The 24561-nt window shown below is 46.2% G+C and overlaps 1 protein-coding gene across 4 annotated transcripts in view; it reads left to right on the top strand.

The window, feature by feature from the left end:
* Positions 1–24561, top strand: part of LOC135908127 (very long-chain specific acyl-CoA dehydrogenase, mitochondrial-like) — a 460653-nt gene that overhangs the window by 164164 nt on the left and 271928 nt on the right. For 2 of the 4 annotated variants that reach the window (XM_065439879.2, XM_065439878.2), the window contains exon 6: positions 6370–6501. The exons of the other annotated variants lie outside the window; for them this stretch is intronic. In XM_065439879.2, the coding sequence (XP_065295951.1) occupies positions 6370–6501 (132 nt within the window). The remainder of the gene's footprint in view (positions 1–6369; positions 6502–24561) is intronic. 4 annotated transcript variants of the gene reach the window in all.

The following is a 24561-nucleotide window of genomic DNA, read 5'->3' as shown; positions in this document are numbered from 1 at the left end:
CTGTAAAGATCTGGTGGCCAAGGAAGTTTTCAGCTGCTCGAAACAAACTTGTCTCGCATCATTCCAAGTGAATGGGGTATTCTTACGCAGCAACTTGCGAAGAGAGGCTCGACAAGCACCGCATACTGAGGCACAAACTTGGCGTAATAGCCCACCATGCCCAAGAATGAGCGTAAAGTTTGCATGTAACTCCAATTTTCTACTGTCTATGGTTCATTCTATGAAAAACTGACATCATCATTCGCTGCTATAAAACTGTGGCATTACCCGTCAGCATTAAATCTTCATCCTTTCCTACATTTAGTCATGCCCTTAAGCTGTTTTATATGTGTAAGTAAGTTTACGTCATTTATTACACTACATTTGTCTTTTGTATGTATTGACTTTTTTTATGCACTATAGGCTTGTATACATTGAATTTGTTTGCATTGATCTTGTTTTTCTATGTTGTATTTTTGCAATTGTGTTTGTTTGTTTTAGTTAGCTTGCTCGTCTTTAATACATCTCTACATTGTTCTTATTAACCGAGGGCACCGTTGCAGTCTTTGACTTTGGGACCGTCGTCTGTATATTGTCTCTTACCAATTCATTGTATGTAAAGAATAATAAACTGAAACTGAACTAAAAGCACCAATATTTATTGGTGCCAGTGCAGCCTCGATGGCGTTAATGTTACTTTGTAAAGGGCGTATCCTCTTTTGACTGATCCTACGACCATGGAAGTCTATTTCTTGTACATTGAAAATGAATTTGTCATTAAGCTTCAATCCAGACTTTGCAACTTGTTTCACATTCTCGAAGTGTTCCTCACGTGTGCTTCCATACACAAGGACATCATCGATGTAGCACAAAGTGCTTTAGCAGTTCTACCAAATAGTGACCATCATTTTCTGAAAGGCAAACGGTGCCGACGCAAGGCCAAAGCAGACTCCTTTGAATATGTATAATCCACTATCGGTGATGAAAGTAGTCAATTCTCTGCTTTCAGGACTCGGCAGGACTTGGTGGTAGGCAGCTGCTAAATCAATCTTGGAAAAATACCTTGCACTGTGAAGTTTGTGCAATAGTTCTTTCGTGTGTGGCAGTGGAAATTTGTCAACAACAATCGCTTTGTTTGGTTCGCACAGATCGACACAAATTCTTATCTTGCTGTTTTTCTTTGCAACTACTACAATTGGTGGTACCCATTCAGACGCATCAACCTTTTCTGAGACATCGTGCTCAAGGCGCTGCAGCTCTTCACTTACTGGATCTCGCACCGAAAATGGCATGCTCCGTAACTTAGCAGCGACAGGCATGATTCCTTCTCTTATCTTGACCTTATGAATAAAATTTTTTGCCAGACCCAACTTTCCATCAAGCAAGTGCAAAAATTGACAAAAAAGTTCTGGATCAAGACCTTTTGGCACTTGCATAATGTGGGTGCATTGCAATGACATACCATTGATGTGCAGCCGCTGTACTTGGATGGCATCGATGCCGAGGATGTCAGTGGCATCATTGACGATGTAGAAAAGTATGTCGGCATGTCAACCCTGAAAGACAACTGGTGCTGTCAAACACTCCTCTGTGCTTGTCGTGCGCCTAGAAAAACCGTAAAGTGAAGCTGACGTCGGCTGCACGGAAAGACATTTCAACCTTGAATACATTACGGTGGACATAATCTAGACAGCAGAGCCCGTGTCTACGAGGAAACGTACGTGTACATCTTGCGCGAGGACTTAGATGTGTGTTCCTGCTTTGCTCGGCTGCGAGAGAAGCAAGACGTTGAGATCACTGGATGTACTGCAGGTATCGATTTCTCGGACTGCGATGGCCCGCTCGTTTGGCAGGCCGCTCTTACAGACACGCTGAAAATGTCCTTGTTCGCCGCATTTGCTGCATATTTTATTCTGCGCCTTGCATTTCTTGTTACCTGCAAAATGCTGCGAAGACCCACAATGAAAACAAAACTTGTGCTGCTGCTGTAGCAGTAATTGGGATTCTGTACGGCATGGAATCAGACATTTGGCACCTTTCGAATGCTCGCAGCCGATGACTGCAGCTCAAGCGAGTATTTCGTAGGTTCTTCAATATTGTTCGCAGTAGCCAGTGCACATTCAAGAGTAGGCGAAGTGCTTTCTAGAAGTAGGTGTTTCTGAAGAACATAGTTTCTCATTTTCGCTGCAAGTTGGTCACGAATGAAATAGTCAACTTGCTCACAGAAGTCGTAACTCAATGCCAGCTCGCTCAATGCTATGACGAACGCTGCTACGGTCTCCCCAGGCAGTTGCATGCGCTGCCCGCACCTATGCCACTCCACGACGACGTTCGTTTTAGAAGTGAAGTAAACATCCAATGTAGCCACTGCTGAATTGTACTCGTCGCTCGTGCCGCCTTTATCTTTTTCCTCTGCATGCAGCATTGACGGTTTCTTGTCAGGCAATGCGTAGTGCAAGCGTTGGCCTTCAGTACCCAAACAGTGCAGTAGCAAAGCTTTACGATGCGCAGGTGGGTGGTTGTCGCTCCCTGATGCCAGGAGATAATTCTTGAAAAGGCCAAGGAATGCGTCCAAGGAATGGCGGGCTTCCCGGGCGTCAGCAGGAACTCGGGCGGCTGATGTAGGCTCATTTCTTCTGCTTTCGGTCATTTCAACCCTCGTCGCCAACTGTTGTACCTGCTGTCGTGCCCTGCCCGACTACGCTGTGGGTGCCGGAGAACCACGAAGTGAACTGCCCAGGCGTACCTCGAACAAAACTCTTCTTTATTAGTCTGTGATGAGCATATGTATACAGGTGCATGCATCAGCTGACGTGATGAGATGCATGACTAGCGCCATCTAGGTAGTATAATAACGCAACCACTGAATACCACACATCTGGTGCAAGAGAGGGTGGTGGGGAGGCAGTTTGGTCTTCACAGAGGGAAGTGGCACAGACAGTAGGAGTGTACCACAGTAAAAGTCCTGTGGTCCCAGCAGGTGTATGCGTTATTTAATGGAAGCAAACTCATTAATTCGGACGTATTTCGCTGCACACCAGTTAATTTGGGCAACTCTGGGAGCTTGCTGAGGGCCACAAATGTGCGATGCAATAGTGGCGCTAGCATCTATGCGAAATCATTCGTGGGCAGAAACGCATCGTGCCTATTTTTGACTTTATAGCTGTCATTCATGCATTTATCACCACGCATGACACCTCGTCAACTCCATGCCTTCATAACTGCATAGTTGCCATCTAGGATTGCATCGATAGCAGCCACAGTTTAGTCCGCAGTGGTTGCAAGAAAGAGTAGTTTTGTTGCGACTCTGGCCATGTCAGCCACGTGCCTTCATAACTGCATAGTCGCCATTTATGATTGCGTCGATAATGGCCACAGTATCGAGTGCAGCGGTTACGACAAACTATACTTTAATTTTGACTGGGTGCATGCAGACGTGTGCCTTTAGATCCATAGTCGCCATTCGTGATCGTGTTGATAGTGACCATAGTTTCATGTGCAGCAGTTGTGGCAAACAATATTTTCATTTGGCTTAGCACAATGGCTGCACGTGTAATGTCACAGGCACGGCGAAACCTGTCGGGGATGAAGAGCACTGCTTTGTCGCAATCTGTTGGTAACCAACTAATTGGTGGAAAAATAACTGAGATCTGTGCACAGTAGTAAAAAAGCGTGTTGGGTTGGAGACGTGCACTGCAACAGCGCTGTGAAGTAGTGAGGCCTTTGCCACTGCAAGCAACATCATCATCAACACGCTGGGAACACTGGGAGCATCAACACTGGGAGCAACAACTCATCATCTCATGACTGAGTAGTCTCAGTCATGAGATAATGAGAATTGCAGCTTCTGCTCTGCTATTGTAGAAAATATAAACTGGATTTCCTGATTTCTTCAGTAAACAAAAGCATGTTGCTATCGCAAGCATTTGTTTGTTTTCTTGATACTCTCGATAATTCAACATTTGGGTAATTCTGTCATTTTTTTAGCTCCGTGGAATCTGAATTAACGAAGTGTTACTGTATATTTATTACTTCCCCGATTGTTTATGGTGGCTGTTGTCAAATACTGTTGGCTCGAAGAACTGATGGCAATAACTGTCTTGCAGTTGGACCTTGATTCTCTATGCTTGAAACCTTAAGTGAATGCAACTGAATAAATTTGACTGCTGCATGCATCTCAGCCCATGCACACCGCATTCTACTTGTTTGTGGAAAAGTAAAGACATCCTACCATGGGAAAAGCCCAGCCTCCAAGATATGGCACGCCACGCTCTGGCAACACATAGCAACAGTGGAACGCCACATGATTGGAGGCCATGCAAAACTGTTGCATATACAGAGCTAGCTTTACTGCGGTTCTCTAAGAGCTGGACAGCACTTAATAAAGACAAGCTTTGCACCTTGTGCGGATGCGCGACTCTCACACGTCCTCAGATATGTTGTTTTCCCTGCATGTGTCGCTTTTCCTGGTAATCCGGCTTCATGTAGCTTAGTGCCGGCGGCGGTCAGTCGAGCTGAGCGCATTACGAGAAATGGTGAGAGTGTGGCGCTGCTAGCACCACCTAACGGCAGGGTTGGTTGAGTGTGACAGGGCTCTTTCTTTTTGGGCTCCGGGTCTGCAGGTGGTGCGTACGTTCTGCACGTGCGCCGATCCCTGCTTCTGCGAGACCGTCTCGCGTGACCTACACTGGAATGGACGAACACGATTGTTCGAACGCACGACCGTTCACGTGACCATAAAGGCGAATGACCAGGCGTTGGTGTTCCGCGTAGGGCAAACATATTCGCTTGCTATCCAGTCGCGGTGATTCAGACTTCAGTGATTTGTTGCACGCCCATCGCCTTGTTTTGTGGATAGCAATTTGGCTAGCAAGCATTAGTATATAAAAGGCACAATAAATGTCCTTGCAATACTGTGTTGTCGTTCCTTTGTCCCAAGAGCATGGGTGAAAACCCCCCAACCTTTCTTTCCGACGTGGTTGTAGTACTGCGCACCATTAACGTGCCACTGTACTATATAAAGCTATCAAAGTGTCCAATATAGTAGCAGCTCATCAGCTGTAAACTAGCTCAAACGAAAACATCTGCGTATTCTCCTGCTGCACCTTATTGTACAAGAACTTCATCCCAGGTCTGTTGCCCCTCATTGACAACATACAGGATGTCTGCAAAGACATTTGCAGCTTTCTCCAATGTGCCGAGGAGACCTTCCAGCTCACCTGAACACGTGTCGAACAACAACACACAGATGTTCGACATTATGACTTATGTGATCGTGCCCAAGAGTGCGTGCCCAGTGACCATGTTATGTAGTATGGACACTGTTTCGCTTCTGCAGTCTGAACGAGAGGCTGCTTCGCTGCTACTTCAAATCCTATGAGATCACCTTGGTATTCTGGCCACTCTTTTAGGAAGTTGTTTCTCATGGAATAACACAGTCCCAAAGTCATCACGCACGATCGGAAGTTGTTTGTGTCTTGCTCCTGAAGAAGTTTTTTTAGCGTTACTGGAGTCTGTGCTGACCGCCACCTTCGCCACCAATTTGTTATTGCGTTTTTGTTGTAGCACAGCGATGTGCTAGCAACGTCTGATCATTCATACAGCCTGAAAGCTGTCATTCTTTTACGTATATGGTTCATCTCATACATGTTATGTGCACGCTCAAGAGATGTTGGTGGCAGTTATAATGAACAAATGAGTGGGCCAACATTCAACCCCACGCCTGTGCTTGCTGCCTTCACCGCCACTGAGTTGTTTGATTTGTTTACAGCCACAACTTCACCCGATAAGCTATTTCATTTTATTTATTTATTTATTTATTTATTTATTTATTTATTTATTTATTTATTTATTTATTTATTTATTTATTTATTTGTATACCCTCAAGACCCAGAGGGCATTACGAGGGGGTGGGTACAATGCCAATACAAAACAAAGAAATAAAAAGAAATTACAGGAAAAAACAACATTAGTTTGCAGCTACACCAGTTAGTGTTCAGTAAGTATTGCTGATCTACACTTTTATTGTACCTGGGAGCCTGCGTAACGCCACTACTATGTGACGCTGTTCTCTTACTCTGAGGGAGGCCTATCTCCTATACTTTCACTTTTACAGCATTGTGAGAACATTTGTTTTCCACGACTGGCTACTTGGATGTAACTAGTGATGCTTAGTACAGGTCATCATTTAAAGAGAGAGCATTGCACTCTCTGCAGGTGGCTTGGTTTGGGTGTTGCTTGAAATGTCTAAAGCAAACAAGTTCATTGTGGATTTTGTAAATTATGGTTGAACTCGTGACATAGCTTGTTTTGCCTTCGTACAGATGAAAATGCAGTTGGTAGGCTTTGTGTTGTGTCAACTGTGGACCACTTCTCGGTCGTGCCGTGCAGTCGATTGGCTTCAAAGGTATCCTGCTCTTTGGCACTGAGGAGCAGAAGCGCAAGTACCTACCCGGCCTGGCCGCTGGTGAGCAGCTGGCTGCCTACTGCCTCACTGAGCCTGGCAGCGGATCAGATGCAATGGTTAGTCCTGTTACTCAACCTGCACCACATCTCATTTTATGCACATCAGTGAGTGTGTAATGGTATCTACTCAGAGGACCAAAGTAGTTCCAAAAGAGCTGGTAAGCTGCTGTCATGGTTGCTTTTGTGTCTCAAGAGTGATTGCATGAGAGATCAAACATGCGTGTCTGCTTGATATTTTTCTTTTGCCTGTTTTTTTTAAATATGAATGATCCGTACCGACTAGCTCGCACCCAAACCATTCTGAGACTTGTTTTTTTATGTCGTGTAAGAAATTCGAACTGCACGGAACCAAAAGTTTTATTTGCAAAAGGTGTTCCTAGCAAGGCCAAAGAATATTTGGTGTGAGTGTCTTCCTACTGCATACCACAATATTTTTCGGTTTCAAATCCTGTGAAATGCAAACTAAGAACGTTGTGTCAAACCTTTTCTGCTTATTTTAATACACTTCACAGTAAATTAGCTCCATGCATTTTTTGTGCCATCCGATAAAAAAATAAGAAAATTCCAAACATGACCCGAATCAGAAAAAGTTTTTAACTTTGATGCGTCTTGGTGCAATTTCTATTGTGTGCGAACTCGTAGAAAGTGTCATAGAATGTTCTCTTTGCAACATTTATGCTATATATTATCAACCTGCATAAAACATAAGAGAAGAAAAAAGTAGGCAAATGAACAAGTTTTTTCAAACTCATGTTGAAAAATATTAAATAAGAAGAACCCTGGTTTCAATTTTTGAAAAAAAATGTTGGATGGAAGTCTGCTTATGTTGGGCAAAATGTGGTGCGATAATATTGCTACGTAACAGCCGCCACAGTGTGGCTGCACTGAGGAGGACGAAGACGACGTGTGTGCCCGTTTGATATAGCGTCGCCATTTTGGGCTCTGTGAGCTTCCCTGTAAATAAATTGTAAATAGTATTCGGTTTCAGCTTCACGTAACATTAATTTGGTGGAGGTGGACATTCCCCTACCCGTCATTGAGCTCTCAGCGGTCGCAACGGCGACAATGCAACTTCGGCTCCTGTTGGTGGCACTTCATCTACGCAAGCGTCTCCACCTGCAGCCCCGACCTACGTCGCCGTTTCCCCACTTCGGGATCCTGGGGTTTTCAACGGAGTCGGCAGTCCTGATGTTGACGACTGGCTCCGCTTATACGAATGTGTCAGCACCAGTCACAGGTGGGATCCGTCTATTATGCTTGCCAACGTACTTTTCTACCTCGACGGAGCTCCATTGGCGTGGTTCCAGACTCACGAAAAGGAGATCTTGAGCTGGGATCTCTTCAAAGACAAGCTACGCGACCTTTTTGGCAATCCGTTTGGTCGACAAGTCAATGCCAAGAAAGCCCTTGCCACACGTGTACAGACGTCGACTGAGTCCTACATGTCGTACATTCTCGACATCTTGGCCCTTTGTGCCAAGGCTGACTCGAACATGACTGAGGACGATAAGGTTAATCATGTCCTCAAAGGCATTGCTGACGACGCCTTCAATTTACTGGTGTTTACGAACGTCACCAGCATTGATACGATCCTCAAGGAGTGCCGCCGTCTCCAGCATGCTGAAAGCCGCCGGGTATCCCAGCACATCACGCGACTTCCCAACACAGCTGCTACATCATCCTGTGACGGCCTCTTCCACCAGTCGTCGCGGTGTGACAACTTGACCCGCATCCTTCGTCGTGAGGTCGAAGCGGCACAACCAGTGGCCCCTTCATTCCCGTTACCTGATCATTCTCCGGTGACAATCTCCTTGATCCAGGCCGTCATCCGTCAAGAGTTGTCCAACGTCGGCCTGCAATCCATTCGTTCCGTACGCTCAGAACCTCTTTCTCCACGCCTGTCCCCACGCCGCTCTTCTTACTCCTTTTACGGACACCGCAACCCCTCTGAATGGTGAACCGTGGAGAACAAGCCGATCTGTTTTAACTTCCGATGCATTGGACATGCCGCTCGCCACTGCCGCAGCCGCTGGACTTCTTCGATGCGCTATTCTCCTGATTACCACCCTCATCCCTCTAGCGCGTCCTTTTCTTTCGCTCCTGCTCTTCCCGCCCCATCATCTGACCCTGCGACATCTTTGACACGACCCCGCTATTCCCGCTCGCCTTCTCCCTCCCGCCGCCAATCTCGCTCACCCCCCTCACGCCATGCTCCTTCTCCGACCTACTCGCCGCACCCCCGACTGGAAAACTAGACAGTGCAGCTTCTGGAGGTGAAGCTGCATTGACGACATTGGCACGAAATCCTCGCTTCACCTTACCCACGAGCAAGAATCTTTTGGACGTTCTCATCGACAATGTTAGTGTGTGCGCATTGATTGACACCGGGGCGCATGTGTCCATTATGAGTGCTGCTCTTCGCCGTCAGCTCAAGAGAGTTCTGACGCCTGCCCCGAACCGAGTTGTACAAGTCGCCGACATGGACTGTCGCTATTGTTGGCATGTGTTCTGCCCGACTCACCATTGCTCAGAGACACCGTCGTTCTCTTCACCGTCATCGAGCATTGCCCTCATGAACTGATTCTCGGTCTGGATTTTCTTGCCAATCATTCTGCCCTCATTTACTGTTCGGCCGGCTCACTTTGCCTTGACTTGCCTCTTCTTGCCGACTTTGTGGACCCGCCTCCAAGCCATCTGAGCTGCATGGATTTTATTCGCCTACGCCCTCACTCTGTGACACACGTCAACTTGTTGTCCTCATCAGCTGTACCTGACAGCAATTACGTGGCCGCACCAATTCCGGCCGCTATGCTTACACATTATGTTACCGTGCCGCACACTGTGCTGGAAATTACTGGCAACCGCACCTGCCTTCCACTTGTCAATTTCGCGCTAACCGCGCACGTTCTGCCTCAAGGGATCTCCTTAGCTATAATTAGTGCTTTGCAGGATGATGAGGTCGAGCCATTCACAGTGGAAGATAGTTACAGCTCTGCCCATACCGTGACGTCATCGCATGGTACTGACCTCGACATTAAGAAGATGGTTTCCTCTGACCTTACACCTGCTCAAGCTGAAGCTCTTTGCTGCGTTCTTGAAGGCTATCGCGATATTTTTGACTTTGACAATAGACCCTTAGGTCAAATGTCCGTCGTGACCCATTGCATAAATACTGGCGATGCGAACCCTATTCACCAACGTCCACATCGTGCTTCTGCGTCGGAACGAGCTCTTATCCAACAGGAAGTCAAAAAGATGCTTGCAAAGGACATTATCGAGCCTTCCTGTAGTCCCTGGGCATCTCCCGTCGTACATGTCAAAAAAAAGGATGGAATGTGGCGCCCTTGTGTAGATTATCGCCACCTGAACAAAATGACAAAAAAGGACATGTACTCTTTGCCACGTATTGATGACGCTCTAGACTGCCTGTACAGTGCCACCTATTTTTCTTCTATCCACTTACGGTCCAGCTACTGGCAGATATCCGTCGATGACATGGACCGAGATAAGACTGCATTTGTTACCCCTGACGTCCTTTATCAGTTCAAGGTGATTCCTTTCGGTCTCTGTAACGCGCCCGCCACCTTCGAATGAATGATGGACTCTTTGCTTCAGGGGTTCAAGTGGTCCTTCTGTTTGTGCTATCTGAACGACATCATCGTTTATTCGCCCACATTCGACACGCATCTAGACCGTCTTTCAGCGATTCTTGACGTGTTCCGCCGCGCCGGTCTCCAGTTGGACTCGTGAAAATGTCATTTCGCTCGCCGCCAAATCGCCGTCCTTGGACACCTCGTAGACGCCAGAGCATGCGACCCGATCCGAACAAAATTTGCACCGTTACGAATTTTCTTGTTCCGAAGTCTACCAAGGATGCTCGTAGTTTCGTAAGGCTGTGCTCTTATTTCCGACACCTTGTGAAAGATTTTGCGACCATCGCACATCCACTTACCGACCTCTTGAAGAAAGACGCCCCTTTTTCTTGATGTCCTGACCATGCCCCCATCTTTTTCACAGCTGACTACTCTCCTTACCACGTCTCCAATTTTGGCCCACTTTGACCCGTCTGCCTCAACGGAAGTTCGAACTGATGCCAATGGTCACGGCATAGGAGCAGTGTTAGCACAGCGCCAGCGTGGACATGATCGCGTTGTAGCCTATGCCAGCTGACTTCTGTCACGCAATTCTATCACGAGAGCAATTATTCAATCACAGAGCGCGAGTTCCTCGCTCTTGTGTGGGCTGTTGCGAAATTTCGTCCATACTTGTACGGACGCCCCTTCTGTGTCATCGCTGATCACCACGCTCTCTGCTGGCTATCCTCGCTCAAGGACCCCACGGGACGACTCGCTCGCTGGGCGTTACGCCTGCAAGAATATACTTTCTCCATGGTATATAAGACAGGACGATTGCACCAGGATGCCGATTGGTTGTCCCGCTACCCTGTTGACAAACCGGCTGATGCAGGCGCCATTGCTTGTGTTTTCTCTGTGTCCCAGTTGCTTCAAATCGGCAACGAGCAACGGCGCGATCCTTCATTACGAGCCCTCATCGACCATCTGGAGTCAACTCCTCGCGACGCCTCTCTCCGGGTGTTTCTCCTTAAGTAGGGGGCACTATACCGCCACAATTTTTATTCACACGGCCTTGACCTTCTGCTCGTCATACCATCGCACCTGCGTTCGACTGTCCTCCAGCAACTTCACGATGCTCCCTTGGCTGGACACTTGGGCGTCTCGCACACATATGACCATGTACGCCATCGATTCTTTTGGCCGGCCGCTTGTGAGCCCTGTCAGCGCCGGAAGAAGCCCTCCACACCTCCAGCTGGATGTCTCCAGCCAATCGACATCCCACCGGAACCCTTTTTCCATGTCAGTCTAGAGCTTCTTGCACCCTTTCCTCTCTTGGGCTCCGGAAATAAATGGGTCGCTGTCGCTACTGATTATGCTACGCGGTACGCAATCACCAGAGCCCTCCCTACAAGTTGCCCTACTGACGTTGCTGACTTTCTGCTCTATGACATCATTTTAGTGCACGGTGCTCCACGCCAGTTACTCACTGATCGTGGCCGCAGCTTTCTGTCGGCAGTCGTCAAGGACATCCTCTGCTCCTGCTCAACAAAGCACAAGTTCAGCACGTCCTACCACCCACAGACCAACGACCTCATGAAGCGCCTCAACCAGACCATCACGGACATGCTTTCGAAGTATGTTGCGACCGACCACCTCGACTGGGATATTCGCTTACCATATGTCACGTTCGCGTATAATTCATCGCGTCACGACACCGCCGGCTATTCACCATTCTATCTCCTGTATGGCCGAGAACCCGCGTTGCCCTTGGAAACTGCTGCCCTCGGCCACACATTCCGCCACTGAATACGCCCGCGACGCGATCGCACCCGCCTACCATGTGCGCCAGCTCGCCCGCACCCATTTCGAGGGCTCACAGGAGCATCAGAGATGCCTCTATGATTGCCACCATCGGGATGTGCGCTTTTCTCCGGGTTCTCTGGTGCTTCTCTGGTCACCCGTTCGACGTGTGGGCCTTTCCGAAAAGCTGCTGTTGCGCTACACTGGCCCTTACCATGTGGTTTGACAAGTGACCGATGTCACGTATGAAATCATCCCTGCCGATCTCTCAGTGTCATCATCACCTGCAAGTGACATCGTTCGCGTGGCAAGACTAAAACCATACCACACACCTTTCACCGCGGATGTGTAGATTAAGCCCCGGGACGGTGCTTCTACAGCCGGGGGTGATGCTAGGAACAGCCGCCACAGTGTGGCTGCACTGAGCGGGATGAAGACGACGCGTGTGCCCATTTGATATAGCATCGCCATTTTGGGCTCCGTGGGCTTCCTTGTAAATAAATTGTAAATAGTATTCGGCTTAAGCTTCATGTAACAATATTCTTCCTCATTTGCCTAATTCACAACATATAACTGGCTTAGGTGGACCATGTTGAGTGTGCCGGCTTCAGTATCTTTGCTGGTTGTCTGTCAGTTTGCATTGTACTTAAATCTAGTTTGAATTTCATTGCTGCTTCAGAACTTCACTCTGGCAGCATGTTTTCATCCAAAATGTATTGTGAGATTTATTTGTGTCTAGCATGTCCGGTGTCAGGGCTGCCGCCTCCTAAAGCGCTAAGGCGTACTGAGTTTGCAGCCTAGAACTTTTGAGGGCATCGCACTTACACCTCCATTATTCACTTGTTATGCAAGACACCGTGAGTGCATGTTTTGGCTAACTTTGCCAAAACCCGCCTGGTGCACACAGTAAGTTACCTGTAAGTGGCGCCTGCCTGCGGTGGTGGTGACAAACTCCTGTGGTGGCGAAGAGGTAGAGTATCCCCCTCGCGTGCAAAAGGACTGTGGTTCGAATCCTGGTGCCGTGCAATTTTCCACCGGATAAAAAAAAGAACTAGTGTGGATAAAATTGCATAAACAGGCCTGGAGTGCGGCCTGATCTCGGTGACCAGAACCGGTAACCCACTCTCTCACCAGAGCAAGAGTGGCCACCCTGGTGCAGTACCTGGCCACAACCTCCTATATGAATACAACAATCAAACCCCGGCCCTCGGTCCCCAGCAGCCGCGAAGCAACTGACCACGGCGGCGGTCAGACCTGTGACGCAGCAGAGGGTGCTAAGAATCCCTGGCTCTGGACAGGCCGCCATTGGAATTTGAACCTAGCAACGTTTAACGTTAGAACATTATCTAGTGAGGCGAGTCTAGCAGTGTTATCGGAGGAATTAGAGGGTAGTAAATGGGATATAATAGGGCTCAGTAAGGTTAAGAGGACAAAAGAATTATATACAGTGCTAAATAGCGGGCACGTCCTGTGCTACCGGGGCTTAGCAGAGAGACGAGAACTAAGAGTCGGATTCCTGATTAATGAGGATATAGCTGGTAATATACAGGAATTCTATAGCATTAACGAGAGGGTGGCAGGTCTTGTTGTGAAACTTTATATGCGGTACAAATTGAAGGTCATACAGGTCTACGCCCCTACATCCGCTCATGATGACCAGGAAGTCGAAAGCTTCTATGAAGACGTGGAATCGGCGATGGGGTAAAGTCAAAACAAAATACACCATACTGATGGGCGACTTCAATGCCAAGGTAGGCAAGAAGCAGGCTGGATACACGTCAGTGGGGGAATATGGCATAGGCTCTAGGAATAGCAGGGGAGAGTTATTAGATTTTACAGAACAGAATACTATGCGGGTAATGAATACATTCTTCTGCAAGCAGGATACCCGAAAGTGGACGGGGAGGAGCCCGAATGGCGAGAACAGGAATGAAATGGACCTCATACTCTCGGCTAACTCTGGCATCATACAAGATGTGAATGTGCTCGGCAAGGTGCGCACAGTGACCATAGGATAGTAAGAACTCGAATTAGCCTAAACTTGCGGAGGGAACGGAAGAAACTGGTGCATAAGAAGCCAATCAATGAGTTAGCGGTAAGAGACAAATTAGAGGAATTCCGGATCAAGCTACAGAACCGGTATTCAGCATTCTCAGGAAGAGGACCTTAGTGTTGAAGCAATGAACAACATTCTTATGGGCATCATTAAGGAGTGTGCAGTAGAAGTCGGTGGTAACTCCGTCAGACAGGATACCAGTAAGCTATCGTAGGAGACGAAAGATCTGATCAAGAAACGCCAATGTATGGAAGCATCTAACCCTACAGCTAGAATAGAACTGGCAGAACTTTCTAAGTTAATCAAAAAGCTTAAGACAGCTGACATAAGGAACTATAATATGGATAGAATTGAACATGCTCTCCGGATTGGAGGAAGCCTAAAAGCAGTGAAGAAGAAACTAGGAATAGGCAAGAATCAGATGTATGCGTTAAGAGACAAAGCCGGCAATATCATTACTAATATGGATGAGATAGTTCGAGTGGCTGAGGAGTTCTACAGAGATTTATACAGCACTAGTAGCACCCACGAGGATAATGTGAGTGACAATAGTCTAGAGGACTTTGAAATCCCACAAGTAATGCCGGAAGAAGTAAAGAACGCCTTGGTAGCTATGCAAAGGGAGAAGGCAGCGAGGGAGGATCAGGTAGCAGAAGGTTTGTTGAAGCATGGTGGGCAGATTGTTCTAGAGAAACTGGCCACCCTGTATACGCAATGCCTCATGACTTCGAGAGTACTGGAATCTTGGAAGAACACTAATTTAATCCTAATCCATAAGAAAGGTGACGCCAAAGACTTGAAAAATTATAGACCGATCAGCTTACTGTCCGTTGCCTACAAAGTATTTACATAGGTAATCGCAAATAGAATCAGGAACACCTTAGACATCTGTCAACCAAAGGACAAGGCAGCATTCTCTAAAGGCTACTCAACAATAGACCATATTCACTCTATCGATCAGGTGATAGAGAAATGTGCGGAATATAACCAACCTGTACACATAGCTTTCATTGATTACGAGAAAACGTTTGATTCTGTCGAAACCTCAGCAGTCATGGAGGTATTACGGATAAAGGTGTAGATGAGCCGCATGCAAAAATATTGAGATATCTATAGCGGCTCCACAGCCACCATAGTCCTCCATAAAGAAAGCAACAGAGCCCCAATGAAGAAAGGCACCAGGCAGGGAGATACAATCTCTCCAATGTTATTCACAGCGTGTTTACAGGAGGTATTCAGAGACCTGGAGTGGGAAGAATTGGGGAGTAAGAGTTAATGAAGAATACCTTAGTAACTTGAGATTCGCTGATGATATTGCCTTGCCTAATAACTCAGGGGACCAATTGCAATGCATGCTCAATGACCTGGAGAGGCAAGGCAGAAGGGTGGGTCTGAAAATTAATCTGCAGAAAACTATAGTATTGTTTAACAGTCTCGGAAGAGAACAGCAGTTTACGATAGGTAGCGAAGCACTGGAAGTGATAAGGGAATACATCCACTTAAGGCAGGTAGTGACCACGGATCCATATCATGACACTGAAATAATCAGAAGAATAAGAATGGGCTGGGGCGCGTTTGGTAGGCATTCTCAAATCATGAACAGCAGGTTGCCACTATCCCTCAAGAGAAAAGTATATAACAGCTGTGTCTTACCAGTCCTCAAGTTTATATTGTCAGATAGAGTGACGCACACATAGTTTTTCCAGATGGGAACCATGAATATTGTAGTGCAGCTAATTGGTAAATTAGTGCTTTTTACCTAGACCAATCAATTGAATGCCGCCTGTCAGAATTATTTTTCGAATAAAACAACATCAGGGTTCGGACCCTACTAGATCAATAGGTCTGTATTGTATTCTGATATCATGCAAATGTTCGCCCATTGACCGAAACAAGAACATTTCTGCATGAAACACGTCATTATTGACAAATCTTCGCCCTGCTGGCTCTCCACTAAATTGAAATGGTTTCTATCAGGGAAACATTTTGTCAGTGATGCTGCAGTTGAGGCAAAAATTACATCCTGGTTTCGGCTACAGGGGGCACAATTGCCTTGCCTAATAACTCAGGGGACCAATTGCAATGCATGCTCACTGACCTGGAGAGGCAAGGCAGAAGGGTGGGTCTGAAAATTAATCTGCAGAAAACTAAAGTATTGTTTAACAGTCTCGGAAGAGAACAGCAGTTTACAATAGGTAGCGAGGCACTGGAAGTCGTAAGGGAATACATCTACTTATGACAGGTGGTGACCGCAGATCCGGATCATGAGAATGAAATAATCAGAAGAATAAGAGTGGCTGGGTTGTGTTTGGCAGACATTCTAGGATCATGAACAGCAGGTTGCCATTATCCCTCAAGAGAAAAGTGTATAACAGCAGTGTCTTACTAGTACTCACGTGCGGGGCACTGTAAACCTGGAAAACCTGGAGGCTTACGAAAAGTGTTCTACCTAAATTGAAGACGACTCAACGAGCTATGGAAAGAAGAATGATAAGTGTAACGTTAAGAGATAAAAAACGAGCAGAATGGGTGCGGGAACAAACGCGAGAGAATGACATCTTGTTGCAATCAAGGAAAAGAAATGGGCATGCACAGGACACTAATGAGGAGGCAAGATAACCAATGGTCATTAAGGGTTACTGACTGAATTCCAAGGGAAGGGAAGCATAGCAGGGGGCGGCAGAAAGTTAGGTGGGTGGATGAGATGAAGTTTGTAGGGACAACATGGCCACAATTAGTACATGACCGGGGTAGTTGGAGAAGTATGGGAAAGGTCTTTGCCCTGCAGTGGGCGTAACCAGCAGGCTGATGATGATGTATGTACCATATTTATTTGAATCTAGGCAGATAATTTTTTCAAGTAATCATATTCCAAACTCTGGGGTCTGCTTAGATTCGAGGATTTAAAAAAAAACGCGCCAGTTTTTCATTGAAACTGCTAAATATGGTGCATAGCTAGCGCCATCTAGAAAAGTCAGTATCGCAGCCGCTACTAGCCATGCTATTAGCTAACCGTACACAAGCGAGGTGGCCATCTTGACCTGTGTCATGTCGGCCGGATCGGTGTGGGCATGGTGTTATCGCGATGGCACCAAGCAGAAGATGCCACTACAGTGGTGCTTTCAAGCGAAAAGTTGTGATAGCCGCAGAGGTGTCTTTGAACCTTCAAGCCGGGCGGGACTTTGGCGTTGACGAGAAAATCGTCCGTTGTTGGATGGGACAATGACAGCAGCTTTTTGCGTGCATCACAACGAGGAAGGCATTTAACAGACCAAAGAAAGGCCGTCACCACGAAGTGGAGACAGCTTTGCCGACTTTGTTCGGATGCAGAGAGCAGCTGCCCTTCTAGTGACAACAGAAGTACTCCAAGCAAAATCTAGGGAACTTTAGGGAGCTAGGGAGCTAGAGGTCTAACGTCGAAGGATTTCAAAGCCAACCGGGGCTTGCTTCAAAAATTCATAAAGCGCTTCGGCTTCAGCCTCCGACGTCGCACTTCATTCTCCCAGAAGCTGCCAAGCGATTTCGAAGAAAAGCGGATAGCTTTTCAGCACTACGTGCTGCAAAAGAGAGAAGCAGCAGGCTACATCCTTGGGCAAATCGGCAACGCCGACCAGAAGGCTGTGTATTTTGATATCCCAGTGGCGTACACCGTGAATGAAAAGGGTGCCAAGGAGATGAATGTGCGCTCTGCGGGCTGCGAGAAGCAGCACGCAACTGTGATGCTATGCTGCACAGCTGATGGACATGAACTCCCTCCTTATATGATATATAAAAGGAAGACGGTGCCTTTCCCAAGAACCTTTCCCTAGAAACTTTCCCAAAAAATGTCATTGTGCGGGCAAATGAGAATGGGTGGATGACGGGTGCGATGGTGAAAAAGTGGTTTAAGATTGTGTGGCAACGGCGTCCAGCAGCCCTTCTGACAAAGAACTTGCTCCTTGTCGTCGACTCTTACTGTGGGCACTTGACCGACAACGTGAAGGCTGCGCTCGCCCACGTGAACACAGACCTCGCTGTCATACCGGGCCGCATGACGGGCCAGTTGCAGCCACTTGATGTCTGCATCAACAAACCTTTCAAGGATCATCTGCGGAAATATTAATGGACTGGTTGACTGACGAACACCACATGCTAACAGCAACAGGCCGCATCAAACGTGCTTCGCTATCGCAGCTGGTGGGCTGGGTAGCTGCAGCATGGGATGACATCCCAGGTAATTTGATCCTGCGCACCTTTAAAAAGTGCAGCATATCTAATGCGTTTGATGTTGCTGAAGATAGCGTACTGTTTGAAGGTGACAATGACAAGGAACACAGCGACGAGTCTAGCAGCGACAATGGCGTTGAATGAGCTCTGCACGTTCAGATTGAATAAATGCTGTTTTTCATTTTGTGAACGCTGTCCTCGCTTTTTTTGCTTCTGCCTACATTCGAGGTAATGTATATATTTTTTGTTGGCTTCAGACTTTAGGGGGTCGGCCTAGATTCGAGTAAATACGGTATATCATGATAGCATTTATGCTGGGGATATGGGCGTGTATGTAACAAGGTTTTCTTAGATCTGGGATGATGTCCCCAGCACACATGCTCGTCTTAGCATGTGTGCGTAGGACATCATCCCAGATCTAAGAAAACCTTGTTGCATACGCGCCCATATCCCCAGCATACATGCTCCTGCCAGTGCCGTAGCCAGAAATTTTGTTCGGGGGTGCTCACGTTGCAGCTCAGCCTACTCCTTAAGAGGAAGCTTTAGCTCGGGTGCTCCTATCTAAATACATCTAGAAGGGGAATTCGTTTTTCTCGGCAACCGCTACACCAAATTTGACGAGGTTTGTTGCATTTAAAAGAAAATGTGAATTCTATTGACTGCTGGTTTCTAATTTTTCATTTACTTTGCGAATTATTTAATAAAAATTGGCCAATATTGCAAAATTTCAGAAAACGAAACTATCAAGTTTAAAAGTCAGCAATGAAAAATACCATAATTCTGTTAGTTGCATCTAATGCAGTCAAACCTCGATATAACGAACCTCAATTTAACGAAATTATCGAAATAACGCACTTTTTATTTTTCCCAATCTCTGCCCCATTGAAAACCACGTACTTTCTTTTGTGATTTAACGAGGTCATTTTTTACTGTATTTCCGATTTAACGAAGTCCTCGCGCATCGCACGCACGTACCAGGAGTCTCCTTGACTGGCAGACGAAAACTTTAGCCGGGCATACAGCGATTTGCATGCGCCATTTAATTAATTAATTAATTTATTTATTTACAGAATACTGTCAATCCCCCATGGGGATTTTCACAGGGGTGAGCAACAAGTGACATCAATTAACACTACTAAAACATTCAATAAGTGAGTACATAATGATTGGAGACTATTCAAGAATAGCGGTAGTACATTCATACATAATAATACACACAAAGAAACCCATGTACATCAACCAGCAGGAAAATAAAAAAAAATGCAGGGTAGAAGGCATCATTCAAATACAGAAAGCACAGAGCAAACAGGGTAGGCAAGTGCTATCCTAGCACAAACTGAATCGGGGTGGATTGCATGACGAAAGCAATTTGGTTACTTATATTAACAACTTTTAGGCTCATGCAGCATGCTCAATTAAGTCCATAAACTTTGCTAGTGTTGGTTGCTGTTTTTTGACTACAGCCAGTGCATTCCATTCACGAATTGAGCGTGGGAAGAAAGAATAACGAAACGTATTATTATTAAACAGATGTTCTACAAGCTCCCATGCGTGCCGTCTTCTGGTCGGTCTGGTATCACGAAATTCAAAGTAAGAGTCGGGGTTTATACGGAATGATCTATGCAATAGTTGGTATACAAATTTGAGCCGAAAAAGCTTTGCGCGACTTTCAAGGGTAGCTAGACCAGCACGCTGTAACAGAGTAGTAGGTGAATCAAGGCGTCCGTATCTGTTAAAGATAAAACGCACCGCTTTCCGCTGCACCCTTTCCAAAATGGCGATATCATTCGCAGTGTGAGGGAACCAGACAATACTGGCGTATTCCAAGACTGGGCGGACAAAAGTGACGTATGCAAGAAGCTTTGTTGCGTGTGTAGAATATGACAAGGCCCGTTTAATGAAGAACAGTTTATTTAATGCTTTATTTGACACTTGGCGCACGTGCTCTGCCCAGCTGAGATTAGACGATATTATGAGACCTAGATATTTATACTGGTTTACACTTCGAAGTGGCACATCGTTAAAGTGATATGGAAAATCCAGCTTAGACGCTTTATTTGTAATGGACATGAATACGGTTTTATCAGTGTTTATTGTCATTTGCCAGTCGATGCACCATTGAGCTATTTTGTTCAAGGCAATATTTAATTTCACCTGGTCATCGCGGTGTCGTACTTAGTTATAGAGCATGCAGTCATCACCAAAGAGCCTAAGTTTCACGTCAGCATAGTTAGTCATGTCATTTATAAATAGTAAAAACAAAACTGGAGCTAATACAGATCCCTGGGGAACGCCTGATAACACTGGAGCAAGGTCGGAGGAGTGAGAGCCGAACTGTACAAATTGGTAGCGGCCAGTTAAGTAATTGGTAATCCATTGGTAAATTGGGCCATTACCTAATATATAATTGAGTTTAAGTAGTAGTTTAGTGTGCGAAACGCGGTCAAACGCCTTCGAGAAGTCGAAAAAAATGACGTCAGTTTGAATGCGCTCGTTAATGCCGAGGGCCAGGTCATGCAGTGTTTCGACAAGCTGTGTAACAGTGGATAATCCAGATCTAAAGCCATGCTGATTCATGTGGAGGATATTGTTCGACTCAATAAAACTTATGAGATATTTTAATACAATGTGCTCTAGAATTTTACTGCAAGTGCAAGTGATAGAATTAGGCCGGTAATTAGAAGGAGACGCTGCATTACCCGATTTAAGTACGGGAGTAATTTTTGCGATTTTCCATTCACCCGGAAGGCAACAGTCTTTCAAAGATTTGGAATATATGAGATAAAAATATCTGCTGACTGGCTCCGCGTACCGTTTCAAAAAGCTGTTGGGAATTGCGTCTGGACCGCTACTTTTCTTTTCATTGATGCCTAATAGGAGTGAAAGAATACCTGCCTCCGATAAAGTAGGCGTGCCTAGCAATCGATTATCCCAATTCTAAAAGGAAGGATTCATTTTCGCAGTACCATTATCAGTTGTGAACACAGAACAAAAATAGTCGTTAAAATCATGAGCTCTAGCCTGATCAAGCGCATCTGGTGAAGTTGGATTAGTCCGCTTTGCATTCATATACTGCCAGAATTTGTGAGGCGCGTTCTTAATAAACTCGTGCAATGTAGAGCCACAGAATTTCTGTTTAGCATTTCGCACTTGTTCCTTAAATAATCTAGTAAGGGAATTTACTTGAGAATGGTTGCCTGCAACATTCCGTTGCTTGCTAGTTTTTCGTAACCTCTTGATTTTACGTTTAGTATGAATTATTTCACGCGTGATCCACGGATTGCGTTTGCGAGTTGATTTCTCATACAGTGCATGACATGAAACTTGAATTTTAACCAAACCGCATCGATACTATAACGTTCATCGGTACAAAAATCTTGAAATTCAGGGTACTCGTGTGCAAGGTACGTCATTATAGCGTCATCATTGGCTCTGTTAAAGCCGGGTATTTGCTTTAATTGGCCACGTATTGTAGGTGGGCTAGTGAGTGGCAATGAGCGTAAGACCATTTTGTGGTCGGATAGTCCATCAAGTATGTCTACTTGCGACTCATTTAAAGGTAGACTGTTACTCACAAATACAAGGTCCAAGATGGAGGATGACGTTCCCTGTACACGAGTTGGGGCGGCAACAAGCTGATCAAGGTTAAAGCCAAGCATAATGTCCAGTAGTATGCTTTGAGCTTTTGTTTCAGGGACAAGGGAACACCACTCTATCTCGGGAAGGTTAAAATCACCAGCAAGTACAATCGAGCCCCCGTGCACGTGTGATTGCATATAGTCAAGTAAAGATTCAAGGCACATGCTTTCGGCATTCGGGGGCCTGTAGAACACGCCCACTTTAGCGATCGTGTCTTGAAGATGCACGTTGCACCACAAAGCTTCAATATCTTTTACGTCGGGCATAGTAGAAAAGTGGATCCCTTCCTTAAAAAGAAGCGCGACACCCCCACCGCGTGATTCCCTGTCTTTGCGCACTATCGCATATCCTGGTGGTACAACTTCCTTATCGGAAATACGGGAATGCAGCCATGTTTCTGTGATACTGACGATATCAGGCGCATGTGCAAGGAGTATTGCTTCTAGCTGATCTACCTTATTAATGAGACTGCGAGCATTTATGTTGATTATTGTTGCTGACTTCGGCTTCTCGTGATACGTGGCTCGCTTGGTAGATCTTTTTTCATTGCCTTCTGCTTGGCGTTTTTTGTTACCGCCGTCATTTTATTGCTGTTTTGGTCCAAAGAAAAGAGCCTTCCCTCTATGTTAACCTTATCATACACAAGGCGTACTTTTTCCTGTCGATCACGATTTTCTTTCGTGTGAGCCCACAGCTTCGTTCTAATTTCTCGGATAGGCTGGGAAAAATCCTCACCGATGGAAATTTTGGAGCCTTTCAGTTTTAGGCAATTTATCATAATGTTGGTTTTATCTTGGTAATCAACAAGCTTCATTATGATAGGCCTGGATTTTCGCTCATCGCCCTGCTTTGGCCTACCAAGACGGCTCAAATTTCCCCGGCACGCTTCAATACGTGGAGCAGAACGTGCCGCTGCACCATCTATCGTGTACGTATGAAACCAGCAACGGACGCGCTCATGTAGTGCTAGCCGGAGTGCTTCAGAAGTTCAGGAATGCGTCACGCTATGACGTCACCGGCCTGTTGGAACGGGAAAGCGTCAACCGGAAGTAAGTTTACGAACAGCGGTCGTTGGGCACATTTTCTCAGTTGGTTACCGTATTTACACAATTGTAAGTCGACCACTTTTTTTAAATATGAAACTCTAAAGTTGAGGGGGTCAACTTACAATCGAAACCAAAACATGGCCCCGCTAAAAAAGCGAGACCAACAGGAGCTACAACGTACTTACTATTTTATGTTTGCTCCATGGCCCTAGCGGTATCTTTTCGCTATCCCCCGTGTTTGTTCGCTTTTCGGAAGGGTTTTTCAAAATTTTTGAGAGTTTTACAGTGCATGCAACAATCATGGGGGGGCGATAGTTGATAGAAGCGCCGCTGTTCCCATTTGCGGCGGCACCCTCAGAACGGCGGCGCTTGCGGGGAGTATCGGTTAAGGTCCCTTGATACTTTGAAAGTACCGCCACTCTTTGAACTCTGCCGCCGCCACGCGACCTCCTCGCCTCCTCCTCGCCCCTTGCGTGTCCCCCCCCCCCCGCGGCAACCAGTTTTGCCCCCGTTTTTCTGCACGACGATTGGTCTCCCTGCCGTTGCCCTTGGAAACGCGCGGATCTTGAGTTTTGCTTGTGTTTTTCTTTTTCGTTCGCGCCATTTTCCTCCTGAGCACGGCTGGCTAGGTGCTTTAGCTCGGCGTAGCGAACGTTGTGCGCAGTGTTTCTGGTCTATGTGCTAGCGCTATGCCGGGCTGTTGCGCATATAACTGTAGCAAGAAGCCTGAAGATGGTTATGCCGGTTTTATGATACCACAACGAAAGCGTAACGGCTTGCGTAGGAAGCAGTGGCTGCATGACATTGGCAGAAGCAACTTTGTTCTGACAAAGAACAACGTTGTTTGCGATCTGAGGAGCCTTATAGCTCGTAGCAAAGCATCCCGTAACGCTGCATTTTTTTATCATTCTTCCGGCCTGCTCACCAGCGTTTTTGTTGTGGTTGTCCTCAGTATGCTTAATATTCTGGGGTGGCTCCATCACTTCGCACTTCGCTAACTGTTATTATTCAGTCGGAAGCGCAGTATTATTTGATTCTGCTTTGCGCCCTGAAAAAATTAGTGGCAAGTATCCCCGTATTATTGTAGGTGATGAGCGTTCACTAGTCAAAATTGAGCTTTTTTTAAAGTTTTAAGGCGAAAGCCTTTAGATCTTTTTTTCAAGGTCACGTTCTAAACTGGAAGTATCACGTGACCCTAGGAAGGCCAGAGGGGACCCAAAGCATGTCCACCCCTGTATGAGAGAATGATTACCCAAGTTAATTAATGAATCATTAGTGGTTGACATAAGGTGGATTAGGGAGGATTAAGGTTGATTAGAGCGTATTAAAGAAGATTAAGGTGGATTAGAGTGCATTCCGAAGGATTAAGATGCATGAATAGAGATTTAGGTGCGTGGAGCATTAAGGCGGATTATGGTGGATTAAGGTGAAGTGTTGATGAAAGGGTATTAAAACCGATTGGGGTGGATTAGGGTGCATGAACAACAATCCAATCACTAATCAATCATTACTTTGGTAATCATTAATCATCTCTTATACGCGGCTGCACATGCTTTGGTTCGCTTCCCGCCTTCCTTCGGTCACGTGATATTTTCTGTAGCTCACAACGGGACCTTGAAACAGAGGTTTAAGGCTTTCGCTTAATAAGCCACACACAAAGGGATGTGTCACAAGCAATAGTAGACCAGACGCACGAAGTGAAGCATCTGATCATGTGGCAGAAAAATTGTCTGGAGTATAGAACTCGCCTCCAAGCTCCCTTTAAATCAGTATACCCCGTTCAAACGGCTTTAGG

This window comes from Dermacentor albipictus, chromosome 1, assembly GCF_038994185.2.
Source record: "Dermacentor albipictus isolate Rhodes 1998 colony chromosome 1, USDA_Dalb.pri_finalv2, whole genome shotgun sequence".
NCBI lineage: Eukaryota > Metazoa > Arthropoda > Arachnida > Ixodida > Ixodidae > Dermacentor > Dermacentor albipictus.
Note: the sequence above shows the minus strand (reverse complement) of the source record. Positions and strands in the feature narration are given on the sequence as shown.